Genomic DNA, 13,365 nt, shown 5'->3' with positions numbered 1-13,365 from the left:
AGTCTAGTAGCACATGCTGGCCAACAATTGGCTATCAAACCAAAAACAAAAAAAAAAAACTAAACAATACCAAAGTTATTTCTATAACAAAGCGAAAATAATAGAAAAAATTATAGTCTTATGAACAGCATAGATATTTGAAAGGGCCACAGCAAAAAAGAAATTATATGTAGTTTTTTGTTTTTCTTTGACTTTCATGGCTAGCTAAGGATAATGTTAGAAATGCTTAATATAGAAAAAAATGCTTAGGCGAACATAAATTGAGGTCTAAGCCAACCAGAAGGGTCAATTACAAAAGTTTTTTTTTTCATTCAACAAGATCTTCATGAACTTTGAATTGGTCAAACTCATAAAATGAGCTTAGCAATATGCAGAGAAAATATATTCCACTAAAGAGCCTAAAAGTAGGCTAAAAAGCATTTAAGAGGGTAGAAAAGACTCAGTATGCCTAAATTTTGTAATAATGCAGAAAATATTCATATAATTAATAAAGTTTTTCTTGTTATTATTGAAAAAGTACAGAAAATTTTGTAAATATAATGTAATAATGATTTTTAGATACCTTCCACCACGAGATGATGATAAAATTTGATCAGTTTTCGTGTGATTAAATATTTAAAATTTTTAGTTGTACATAATCATTAATCAAATATTAAAAAAAAATATTTTTTTTGGTGCAGCGATATGTACTAAAAAATCTCTATGTCAAATTTCATGACTATCGAATAAATTTAGCTACCAAACCTATTTACGGACGGTCGGCCAAATGGCCCAAGAGGTTCAAGAGGTTCAAGTTTTTTTTTATATTAGTCGTCATAGAGGGTTCTTACATTGTGTTGGGAGCCACCGTGGTGCAATGGTTAGCATGCCCGCCTTGCATTCACAAGGTCGTGGGTTCGATTCCTGCTTCGACCGAACACCAAAAAGTTTTTCAGCGGTGGATTATCCCACCTCAGTAATGCTGGTGACATTCCTGAGGGTTTCAAAAACTTCTCTAAGTGGTTTCACTACAATGTGGAACGCCGTTCGGACTCGGCTATAAAAAGGAGGTCCCTTGTCATTGAGCTTAACATGGAATCGGGCAGCACTCAGTGATAAGAGAGAAGTTCACCAATGTGGTATCACAATGGACTGAATAGTCTAAGTGAGCCTGATACATCGGGCTGCCACCTTACCTAACCTAACCTACATTGTGTTATATACATACATATATCTATTGGCGTTGTTTGCAAATTCATGGACAACCATGTGTTATAGTTTTCTGCAATAATCAAGACGATGTTTGTAGCAATCTGATTTCTGGTACATTTAATTAAAAACACGACACGATTTAATTGGTTTCTTGGAGCATTATAATACAGGTTACAATATGATTCTTTGTTAAAATTTAAGTGAATTGATTCTTTATTTCTAGTAAGGTCAGATCTGTCGCTCAACGTAGTTTGATATATTTTCAAATCTTAAAAATAAGCTATATAGATAAGCTATATAGAAGCTAGGCAAATAAAATTTAATGTTGAACTAAAACTATGTAACATGTGGTGTATAAGTAATATTAATTCACACAATGTAAGAACACTGTTGCATATAATTAACAATGTTTCAAAAAATCAAAATCCGACACCTGTTACTTTAAAATCAAATTATTTCATTTGAAATACATTATTTAAAAAAAGAAATAATAATTAATGTAATAAAATATTTATGTATTGTGAATAAAATTTCATTTGCTCAAAATAATAACAAAAACGTAAAAAGAAATTATAAAAAAAATTAAATAATGTTTTCATATAATTTTAATTGTTTGTGTTTTTCTAATCAATGCTTTCGCTTTAAGATTAAATAGTTGTCACTTTATCATTCACTGGTGGAGAGTATAAAAAAATACAATATTTTAAAATACACTTACTTTTTTATTTTATATACTGCCTGAATGCTTATATTTTAAAATTAATATAAAATATTTTTTGCTTGCAGCCCCGTAGCTAAGACATTAAGAAAATAAATTAAAATAGATAAACTAAATATCTATTTTTTTTTGGTGTTTATTTTATTTATTTTACACTAACTAAACTAAAATAAATTACGATACACACACATATATCTATTGTAAATAAATATTTGAAAACTTACGGAATCAATTCCTTTATCCTTGCCCGGACATATAAATGTAACATATTCATGACAACGCTTGTGAACGACATACGAACAAACTGCGAAGAAAATACACAGAAAAAAAAAAACAACAATGAAAATCATAGAATTTCAACAATAAAAAAATCTAGAAAAACACAAACTGAAATCCTTACAGAAAACATTCGAGAAGAAAAGAAAAGAGAAAAAAAGCAAGACCACACGTGTCGTACGAGTGAGTATGAAAAAGTTTTTGGGAGGCAAAAGTTTTCCATTCTTATGCGGCATCTGTTTAATGTTATTCCCAGATTTTAGTGTCTCCTGCTACAGTTTACTTGCTTTTTTGCTTCCTTCTTTTGTTCTCTGTTTATGTTATGTTGCAACGCTTTTTACCTTGGCATTGAAAACCTTGCTTGCCAAAACCCCTGAAAAGAAATAAAAAAAGAAAAAGAAATTACAATTTTATAAAGAAACTTTTTGAGGTTAAGCAGCAAAGTGGAAGAAAGGACATATGGCCCAAGAAAGATGGGTGGAAGAAATTGAGACGATGTAGAGATGTGTGGTTGATGTGGTAAATTATACACAACAATCATATTATGTAGCCAGTGAGTGTTTTGGCTGCAAGGTGGAAGATTTTCTTTTTCTTTTCTTTAGTATTTCAAGGTGCACCTTAACACAATATCTGGTTCTGTTTTTTTTTTTTGCATCAGTTGCTTGGTATCTTGTTGGTTGTATTTAAAGCTTTAAATTGTGTGGGTAGATTTCCAAGGATGTCCACTGGTATTAGCAGATTGTGGTTTGTTTTTTGTTTGCTTATATTTGTGTGGGAAATACTAACACACATTTTGAATATAACAAAAATTTAATGTAAGATAAACGTTTTCGCTCTTGCTCTAAGCATTTAATTTCAGATATTTAAAATCATGGGCGAGTCCCCTTGGGGAAACTGGAAAGTATGCCCACTTTGCTTACAGAGTTTTATGGGTTCAAAATTAAGAACTTGTGCAGTGGCAATAGTATGAAGACACTGACATCCAATTTAAGTTATGGTAAATAAGTTAAGTTTCCAAAACAAAAATAAAAAATTGAATTTAGTGAAATTAATGAAATTATATAAAAAAAATTCAATTATAGAGAACAGTCGATTGCTATGAGTATCGTTTTATTTATACCCTTGTTTTTCAATTTTGTAAAACATTTGATACATCTCTATTTAGCTATTGCAATTACGTTTCAGTCTACCTTGAAATTTGTATCATTACGGCAATCAGACTGTAATATAATGACATTGAAAATGTGTCTAAAATAAATATGAGAATCTATAGATTACAGTTCGTTGACAAACTCTAATGGGAGCATAATAGACAATGGGAGCACATGGACGTCCTTACAATTTGTACTTTTTTTACAAAGAGTAGAACGATTTACAAATCAGGATAATGGAATATGCGCCTCTTTTCCCCAGCAGTATGGCCGCGTTTTATGTGAACCATAATCCACCAATACTAACCAACATGTTTTGCTCATTTGTCCTTTCCAAAAAAACAACTAATTGAGATAATCTCTAACTAAGCATTTATGTGTTCAATTCAAATATTTTAAACTCATTTTTCCTGTGGGACTTCTAAAATTTGCCAATAGAACAATTTATTGACACATGTTTCATAGACTGCATTGAATTGAGAAATAGTTAAAGCGATTTGCCTAAGGGTATAAAGTTGAAATAATCGCGTGCAACACTCTTAGAGATTTTCTAAAATTCAATTTGTTTCTCTCTTATGCGATCCACATGGACTATTTTTCACATCAAAAACTTCAGCATTGTGTAACTATTCTGTGTGTGTTGAAAAAAAAAAAGTTTTCAAAAGCAGTGAATCGTGTCATAGGGCACGTCATGGAACATGTTAGACATATAAATTGTTATCTTTCAAACGAGGCATGTTTATGAAGCCAAAGAAACACCAAAATATCAATCAATGGTCTATAGAAGACCAACAAAGACCTAAGACACAAAGTTTCTTTGCAAAAGTCCTTTGGGCGTGCATTTAAATTTTACTTTAGAACATTGTAATTCTTTTAATATGCTCTACTGGCCTCAAATTATCCATCCCTCCACCAAATCACTAAGTGTCAATGAAAATAGAATGCAAATGAAAAGGACTCAAAATGGCTTTCCGAAGTTAGGTTTTATATACCACGCATAATTTAAACATAACACGTTTCATTGGGTGGAAAACAATTTTGGATTACGGCTAAAACGACGAAGTGGCCCAAAAATTATTTAAAAGTTTAATTCTAATGGATTTATTGAGTTCGAAGTGGATTTCTTCCACAGAACAACATAATTTAACGTAATACTGAATTAATATTGGGTTGAATTTTAGTAACGCAGTAAAGACAATAAGTCATTTGGGATTGATTTTGGTGAGACATAACAGGTTGGCTGATAAGTCCCCGGTCTGACACATAGACATAGACACATAGACCAACCTTCAAATGATCCGTGTTAAAATTTGACGTCTGTAAGTCAATTAGTTTGTGAGATAGAGCGTCTTTTGTGAAGCAACTTTTGTTATTGTGAAAAAAAGGAATTTCGTGTTTTGATAAGATACTGTTTTCTGAAGGGGAAAAATACGGTGGAAGCAAACTCTTGGCTTGATAATGAGTTTCCGGACTATGCCCCAAGGAAATCAACAATAATTGATTGGTATGCAAAATGCAAGCGTGATGGAATGAGCGCGGAGGACGGTGAACGCAGTGGACGCCCGAAAGAGGTGGTTACCGATGAAAACATCAAAAAAATCCACAAAATGATTTTGAATAACCGTAAAATGAAGTTGATCGAGATAGCAGAGGTCTTAAAGATATCAAAGGAACGTGTTGGTCATATCATTCATCAATATTTGGATATGCGGAAGCTCTGTGCAAAATGGGTGCCGCGCGAGCTCACATTTGGCCAAAAACAACAACGTGTTGATGATTCTGAGCGGTGTTTGCAGCTGTTAACTCGTAATACACCCGAGTTTTTCCGTCGATATGTGACAATGGATGAAACATGGCTCAAGTCCAATCGACAGTCGGCTGAGTGGACAGCGACCGGTGAACCGTCTTCGAAGCGTGGAAAGACTCAAAAGTCCGCTGGCAAAGTAATGGCCTCTGTTTTTTTGGATGCGCATGGAATAATTTTTATCGATTATCTTGAGAAGGGAAAAACCATCAACAGTGACTATTATATGGCGTTATTGGAGCGTTTGAAGGTCGAAATCGCGGCAAAACGGCCCCATATGAAGAAGTGTTGTTCCACCAAGACAATGCACCGTGCCACAAGTCATTGAGAACGATGGCAAAAATTCATGAATTGTGCTTCGAATTGCTTCCCCACCCACCGTATTCTCCAGGTCTGGCCCCCAGCGACTTTTTCTTGTTCTCAGACCTCAAAAGGATGTTCGCAGGGAAAAAATTTGGCTGCAATGAAGAGGTGATCGTCGAAACTGAGGCCTATTTTGAGGCAAAACCGAAGGAGTACTACCAAAATGGTATCATTTAGATCGGTTGAAATTTTCTTAAGACAGGTCAGGGAGTATATGTACCTACAATGATGGTTAAAAAATCGTCGATATATTGTATTTTCCAAAGCATCCCAGCAAAAAATGGAACACTTTTTCAGCATGATTGTAAGGGAGAGAGGCAATACCAACTGCTTACAAAACAACCGAAACAACGTTGATTTTTGTGGGCGATGTCCCGATTTAGAACAGCTTCTACATAGCGCTGATATAATTGCTCATTTTAATAGCAATATTGCTCAGAAGTGATATATAATCTTGAGTAAAGCATTGTTGGCGTGAAGGAAAACACAAACAAAACACTACCTTTCATGCATCTATACTGCATGAATTGGTTGCAATAACGTAAACGAATGATCATAAACTTGTTTGATTACTCGTTTACGTTATTGCCACCGATTCATGCAGTGGGGATACACTGCCTACTTTATTGTATACCAAAAAGCGCAACTAAACTCTTACTGCTGAAGTATTTTTGCTGGGATATTATTGAGTTAAATACAGTAGCGGGCAGAGTTGTTCACCATCTATATAGATCTATATCTATATCACAATGAATACTAATTAGTTTACTGAATATGAACTTACATATAGAATATTGAAAATCTTAAATCTGGTCTAGAGGCAACACATGGTTGCCACATGCTAACCCTACATTCTTATTGCTATCCTAAACAAACATATGCCGCTGCGCTTTATTAGGGTCTTCTTAGGAAAGAAGATCATAAAACGCAATGACACACAAGACACTGATAATAGACCACCCTAAGACAACTAGATGCACTTACCATACGTTATCTCAAGTGGATAATGGCTAAAGTGCTCTTCATAATCATTTTAGGGACATAATGTATTATCAGGAATATTAACGATAGTGATATTCCATGTTCAAAGCATATTTGTTTTGAACAGCGTGGTTAAAATGGAAATAATTTGTCGCCTAAGATTTTTTTATTTTTCATACGTTAGTACGTGACTTAATTTTTAGTTTACTTTTTTTCTTTGTTATTACTCGTATTCATTAAGAAGATCTTTGTATATATTTCTAGTGCTACAACAGCAAATAAGAGATTTAATATATGTATATTTTTTTCGTAATTTATACAATGTTCACTTCTTTATAGAGAGTTCCAATATTTCATAATGAGATTGATCACAATCCTATTAGGGAAAGTGTGTCATCAGACTATCAAAATACTCTTACAGGCGTTGTATTGTCAACTTGTGTATTCATCTCATCATCGTTTGCCGAATCCTGTTATTGTCTAATCAATCTCAATGTGTAGGTTAGCAATGTCCTGAACTATGTGCTTGAGCTTATATGGGATATGGTCATTTTGATTGTTCATACCATTGCCTACTATGACCAACCGTGGCCACCTTTAGTACCTCTACCACTAATACCACCAACAAACACTTGCAAAGTACACTCTCACTCTCTCTATCTCTCTCTGCTATAAGTTTGTTTTCAATTGGGGTTTATTGTGCACACATGTCAGGCAATATGCGGAGAGACAATAGGATTTATGTAGGTGCAAGAACGAATGTGTAAGTGAATGGCTTCAATTGTGGTGTCCATAACCACCTTTTTCTATTGTAGCCCTAAGTACATGAAGATAAATGTCTCTCCCACTCTCTTTGTATATGCAAGTGTTTGGTTTGCGAGCAAGTATTACTACAAGAGTGTGAATGAGAGTACTATCACCAACACGATTACTCAAATGCAGAGGTATTTTACAGAGAGGCTTTGGTTTAGTGTTTCGTATTGTTTGCTTGGGCTTAGTTTTACTGACAGAAACTACTGTTACGATATGATGTGTGTGCATGTGTACGAATATGTGACATCATAATGGTGACATATGAGTAGTTTTCACTAATGCTGTAATGTTTCTATTTCCTGTTTTATAGCCTCGTACTCTGTACAGGGATGCCATAAGACATTTTATTAAACACGAAAAAAATTGGATAACACTTAGGGGTTTTTCGATAACAAAAATAGGGACTGAAATCAGGGGAATGTGTTTTTAGGTCGCTTGGTTAGAGAAGATAATGCGCAATAATTTAAAATATCCATATCCCAGCAAAAAAATTTGGAAGCTCTTCCAAAGGCACAACTTTAAAAGCACTTCCAGAAGATGCACTCCCAATGATGTTCTTTATTTTAACTACCCAGGAAGTTCTTTTAATTCAATTTTTTATAACTTGTTTTTTTCATACTTTTAATGGGTAATTTTAACTTTTTTTGATTCAAATAGGTTAAAAACAGAGTAAGAATTCATAAAATGGTAGAAATCATTTAAAATTTGTCGAAAAAAATGCTAAATCCAATTTGAAAAAATTGTGAATTTTTGCAAATAGTTGAGGTCAAACGTTTCCGACAAGCGTTAGAATCCATTAAAAATTATAGAAGTTATTTATTTGAGAAAATAACACAGAATTTTTTAATTTACATCCAAAATATTGAATTCGGATCACACCTACAGAAGTGATGCAAATTCAGTGCAACGGCTGTTGACAAGCCTATGTTAAATTCATCGCTTCTGCGTCAATTTTGCACCACTTCCGGATCCAAAAAGAACATTTTCATTACTTTTTTGGCGACACTTTTTTTGCTGGGATATTTTTAAATAAACCTAAGTCGGGGAAGACAAATTCATTCTCTATATATTAAGAATTAGGACAACTGGATCAGATGTTTAGTTTTCGCCTGAATTTTACATATAATTTTCAAAATTAATTCCTGAATAATTTTCTTTCTTCCATATGCCTTTGTTCTAAGTCTCATGTCCATTTTCGACTTATGCCATTTACACTTAATTTCTAAGTAACTATAGAATTCTGATTTCTTCACTGTATTACGATATTCTAGATAGATTTAATTGCTTGTCACTTTTGTATAAATGGAGGGGTGAGCGATACCGAAGGACTGGCTTATTCGCCTAAGGTGGTACTTGACACTTTGTATGACCACTAGGTTTGCACAAAGTCTTGTCATTTGTTCCATAACTAACTATAAGCTTTCATATATCTGTGTAGTTTAGTTAGACAACATGGCTTATGGCAACTAAAAGTTTTAGGTATTAGGCTTCTCTATGTGTGACATGAAATTGAATACATTGACATGTGTTTGGTCATTTGTGTGAGTTTGAGTCCCATATGAGAAATTCACTATAGGAAAGGTTATCACATCAATCTGTGGTCGTACAAAAGAAGGCCAGTGTTAGTGGTAATTGTTGTGAGTGTTAATGAACTTCTGTCCATATAAACATATAGAAAACCTACTAGCTTTAGGAATGAAATAGAAACCATTTTTATTGCCATATTATTGTGTTATTTGTTATTTTTGTTTGTATCATGCTCTCTGGTGGATAAGAATTAAAAGTGGTCTTTTTTAATTATCTGTCTAATTAAATGTTTTTTTTTTTGTGTTTAACTCTAACCTACCAATTTACTTTCATTGTCAATCGTCGGTAAAAATTGATTTCTTTATAAATAATTCAATTTTAAAAAATTCTTTAAAGTCTATACAATTTTCTAGGATATTTTCTATGACTATCCCCAAGTGGAGGAAAGTGACATCCTAACTCAAGTGCATATTAAGGTTAACGTTCTGGTAGACTAATTTTTTGTAATATAGTCTACTCTTGAAAGGGCAAATTCGCATACCAATATAAATAGCAAAGCCAAAATCCATTCACTATTCATGTTCATGTAACCATATTGGCGGGGAAGATGTGTTTTGCAGTTAAATCTTTAACGAGGTTAGTAGACTCTCCAACACACATATCCAACCAATATCTATTCATAGATACTACATAAACTTGGAAAAGCACCCAATAAGAATGGAGGCTTGTTGATAATCTGTATAAGGCCTTTTAAAATTTAAAGTGATTTAACCATTTAATGAGCAAGCAGATAGGATGATGCGAAAACTAACCAGAAAACTGCAATGCTTTGAACTCTGCAACAGAAAATTCGGAACTTTAAGTTTTTCATAATGTTCAGTATAACATTTTTCATAATGTTCAGTATATATACCGTTGTTTAATTCTGTAGAGATTACCTTATAAAAGTAAAAGTGGTTACCCATTTGATGTGCAAATAGTTAACTGGCTCCGTTTTGCATTACTAGTACCATATATATTCTTGCAAAATATTTACATAATAACAATTGGTAAAAACGACCAAAATCTATATATATGAAATTTTGGAGTATTAAAAGAGAAACTAGTGGCTTTTACCTCATACACATTAGGCTCGAAATCTATGGAAGTGGATTTGAAATCCCTTATTTATAAGGAAAATGACAATTGAAATCTACACACAAAAATTTTTTTTCTGATTCAATCACGAAATTAATTGATCCAATTAACTTTTTAATTGAAATGTCTTCAATCACAGAAATGATTGTATCAATTAAAAAATTAATTGAAAGTCAATTAAAATATTAATTGATCCAATTAAAAAATTAATTGATACTACTAATTTTTGTGATTGATTTTTGTTTCAATTAAAAAATTTGTCGAATCAATTAAATTTTTGATTGAATGTTTTTTAAAACTCAATTAAAGTTTTAATTGAAAAAATTTTCGTGTAATTTTTTTCTGTGTAGTTAAAATTGATTTTAGAAATGTAATGTGAATGAGGTATTAATCGGTTCATTTGTATTCATTTCGTATTACAATTGGATTCGCAGATCGTAGGTCAGTTTGTCATTCCTTTTGTAACATAGCGATATATTGATTTTGGACTATATCATTGACTTATATTCTTCAAAATAGTGAAATTCAAGTATGATCACTGTATACCATACTATCTCGCTATCCGTTATAATAGCTGCAGGGTCTATAAAAACTACCTTGTATTTCGATTTTCAGTTTTTTCTTGAAGGCAGATCAAGTTCGAATATAAACCGGACTCGCAATTTAGGTAAAATCTGGAAGTTCTAATTTTCATTAGTTTTGTTTTGTAAATTTGAATATAAATACAGTGAAGAACATTTATATTGCACCATATTTTCATAAAGTATATTTGTGAAATTTTAGTAACAAAACACTTGCCTAATGTTTTAAATTCGGTTTAAATTAAAAGTTAATCCCTAATAGGTAAGCTGGCTTATACCTATAAGACATCTTCATTCTCAAATACCAACATATATTTTACCTTTGCTGGTCAAGAGGTTAGACCAGTGATATTATAAGGTTCTTTTCTTCTATTTGAGTGTTACCAGATGCTTTCTGCCTTAGACTTTTTGACATCAGCAACCTTAATAAAATTCTAGAAAACGATAAATGTGGGGGACAAAATGAGAATCAAATGAACAACGTATGAAATTCAAAACTAAGGTTATGCCCCCACCCCCAGCATATTATATGCAAGTTGAAGGTAATTTTGCATTCATACCAAAATGACCTCAATTTTAAGATACGAAAAACGATGAACGGATATCCTTCACCCTCACCTTAATGACATGGCCTGGTGTGTGCATGTGAATGGCAGATGGAGAGCCATAGAACTTGAAACGGATAATATGAAAACATGAGTTGGTTTGGCAATGTGTCCTTTTTATTTGTTTAGCTTTTGAAAGAGTGTGGAAAAGAGAAAGAGAGAGAGTGCTTGCTAGAATAGAAAGAAGGGGTTCATGGGGATAGTGATTTTCAATGGCAATATTAAATATTTGGTTTTACGGAGACAATACGGAAAAATTAGCTAACTTGGCTGTTACCATAAGGCAAATATTTGCAAAGAGCTTCAAATATTGAGTATTATTCTCTTGGCATAGATTCAAAGAAAACCTATTTAATACAATAAGTTAAAGTTAATATTAATATTAGTAAGAACAAAAAAAGATAAAATCTGATTGAACTGATGTTCACTAACTGTACTGATGTAAAGTTATTCGGTGTATTTTCGTCTTTAGAAAGAATTTTTGCTTGAAGAGTATATTAGTCATTTTCCATAGACGTATGAATGGGGGTTTTCTCTAATCTCGTTAAAAGTATTCTGAATTAATGCACTGATTTTGAAGACACCGGTTGAAGAATCGGGTAATATGTGATAAATTTGTATAGAGGCCTGAATATGACTTATATTTGACACATCTAAGAGGGACTGAATAGTCTAAGTGAGCCTGAAAATAAATCGGGCTGCAAATAAATAATTTTTAATGCTTTTCTAAAAACGTTTATCCTCAATTTTTTTTTCAAATACGCATATTTTCTAAAATGGAATTGGCCTTTTTTCGACAAAATTTGAATAATAAATTTGAATAAAAAATAATTTTTAATGCTTGTCTGAAAACGTTTGACCTCAAAAATGTTTTCAAAAATTCGCATATTTTCTAAAATGGATTTAGCATTTTTTTTGACAAATTTTGAATAATTTGAATAATTTCATTAATTATTATTCTGGTTTTAACCTTTTTGAAACAAAAGAGTTAAAATTACTCATTTAAAATATGAAACAAGTATATACGGCCGTAAGTTCGGCCAGGCCGAATCTTATATACCCTCCACCATGGATTGCGTAGAAACTTCTATGAAAGACTAACATCCACAATCGAATTACTTGGGTTGTGGTATCTTAAAACTTCTTAACATCGTTTTCTAAATTGTGAGTTAGTCCATACGTGGTATATATTAGACAAAAAAGTTATGTATAGTTAAGTCTACAAATAATTAGGAATCGATATGGACTTTTTGCACGGTACATAGAGAGCCAGAATTGAAATATGGGGGTCGTTTATATGGGGGCTATGTACAATTATGAACTTGATATGAACCAATTTTTGTGTGATTGGGGATCGATTTATCTGAGGGCCATATATAACTATAGACCGATATGGACCTAGTTAGGCATGGTTGTTAACGACCATATACTAGCACAATGTACCAAATTTCAACCCACTCGGATGACATTTGCTCCTCCAAGAGGCTCCAAAACCAAATCTCGGGATCGGTTTATATGAGGCTATGTATGATTATGGACTGATATGGACCACTTTTGGCATGGTAGTTAAATATCATATACTTCCACCACGTACCAAATTTCAAGCAGATCGGATGAATTTTGCTTCTCCAAAAAGGCACCGGAGGTCAAATCTGGGGATCGGTTTATATGGGAGCTATATATAATTATGGACTGATAGGAACCAATTCCTGCATGATTGTTGGATACCATATACTAACATCGCGTACCAAATTTCAACCGAATGGAAAGAATTTTGCTCTTCCAAGGGGCTCTGGAGGTCAAATCTGGGGATCGGTTTATATGGGGCCTATATATAATTATGGACCGATATCGACCAATTTTTGCATGAGAGTTTAAGGCCATATATTAACACCACGTACCAAATTTCAACTGAATCAGATGAATTTTGGTCTTCCAAGAGGCTCCGGAGGTCAAATCTGGTGATCGGTTTATATGGGGGCTATATATAATTATGGACCGATGTGGACCAATTTTTGCACGGTTGTTAGAGACCATATACTACCACCATGTACCAAATTTCAGCCGGATCGGATGAAATTTGCTCCTCTCAGAGGCCTCGCAAGCCAAATCTGGTGATCGGTTTATATGGGGGCTATATATAATTATGGACCGATGTGGACCAATTTTTGCACGGTTGTTAGAGACCATATACTACCACCATGTACCAAATTTCAGC

General features: G+C 33.1%; 1 protein-coding gene across 8 annotated transcripts in view; it reads right to left on the bottom strand.

Annotated features, from left to right (window-relative positions):
• Positions 1–13,365, bottom strand: part of Pkc53E (Protein C kinase 53E) — a 129,008-nt gene that overhangs the window by 52,183 nt on the left and 63,460 nt on the right. For all 8 annotated transcript variants that reach the window (XM_075311183.1, XM_075311181.1, XM_075311184.1 and 5 more), the window contains 2 exons: positions 2,527–2,558; positions 2,134–2,213 (listed from right to left, as the gene is read on the bottom strand). In XM_075311183.1, the coding sequence (XP_075167298.1) occupies positions 2,134–2,213; positions 2,527–2,558 (112 nt within the window). The remainder of the gene's footprint in view (positions 1–2,133; positions 2,214–2,526; positions 2,559–13,365) is intronic.

Source organism: Haematobia irritans, chromosome 5, assembly GCF_050003625.1.
Source record: "Haematobia irritans isolate KBUSLIRL chromosome 5, ASM5000362v1, whole genome shotgun sequence".
NCBI classification, from domain to species: domain Eukaryota; kingdom Metazoa; phylum Arthropoda; class Insecta; order Diptera; family Muscidae; genus Haematobia; species Haematobia irritans.
This window is presented reverse-complemented; position numbering and strand designations above follow the sequence as displayed.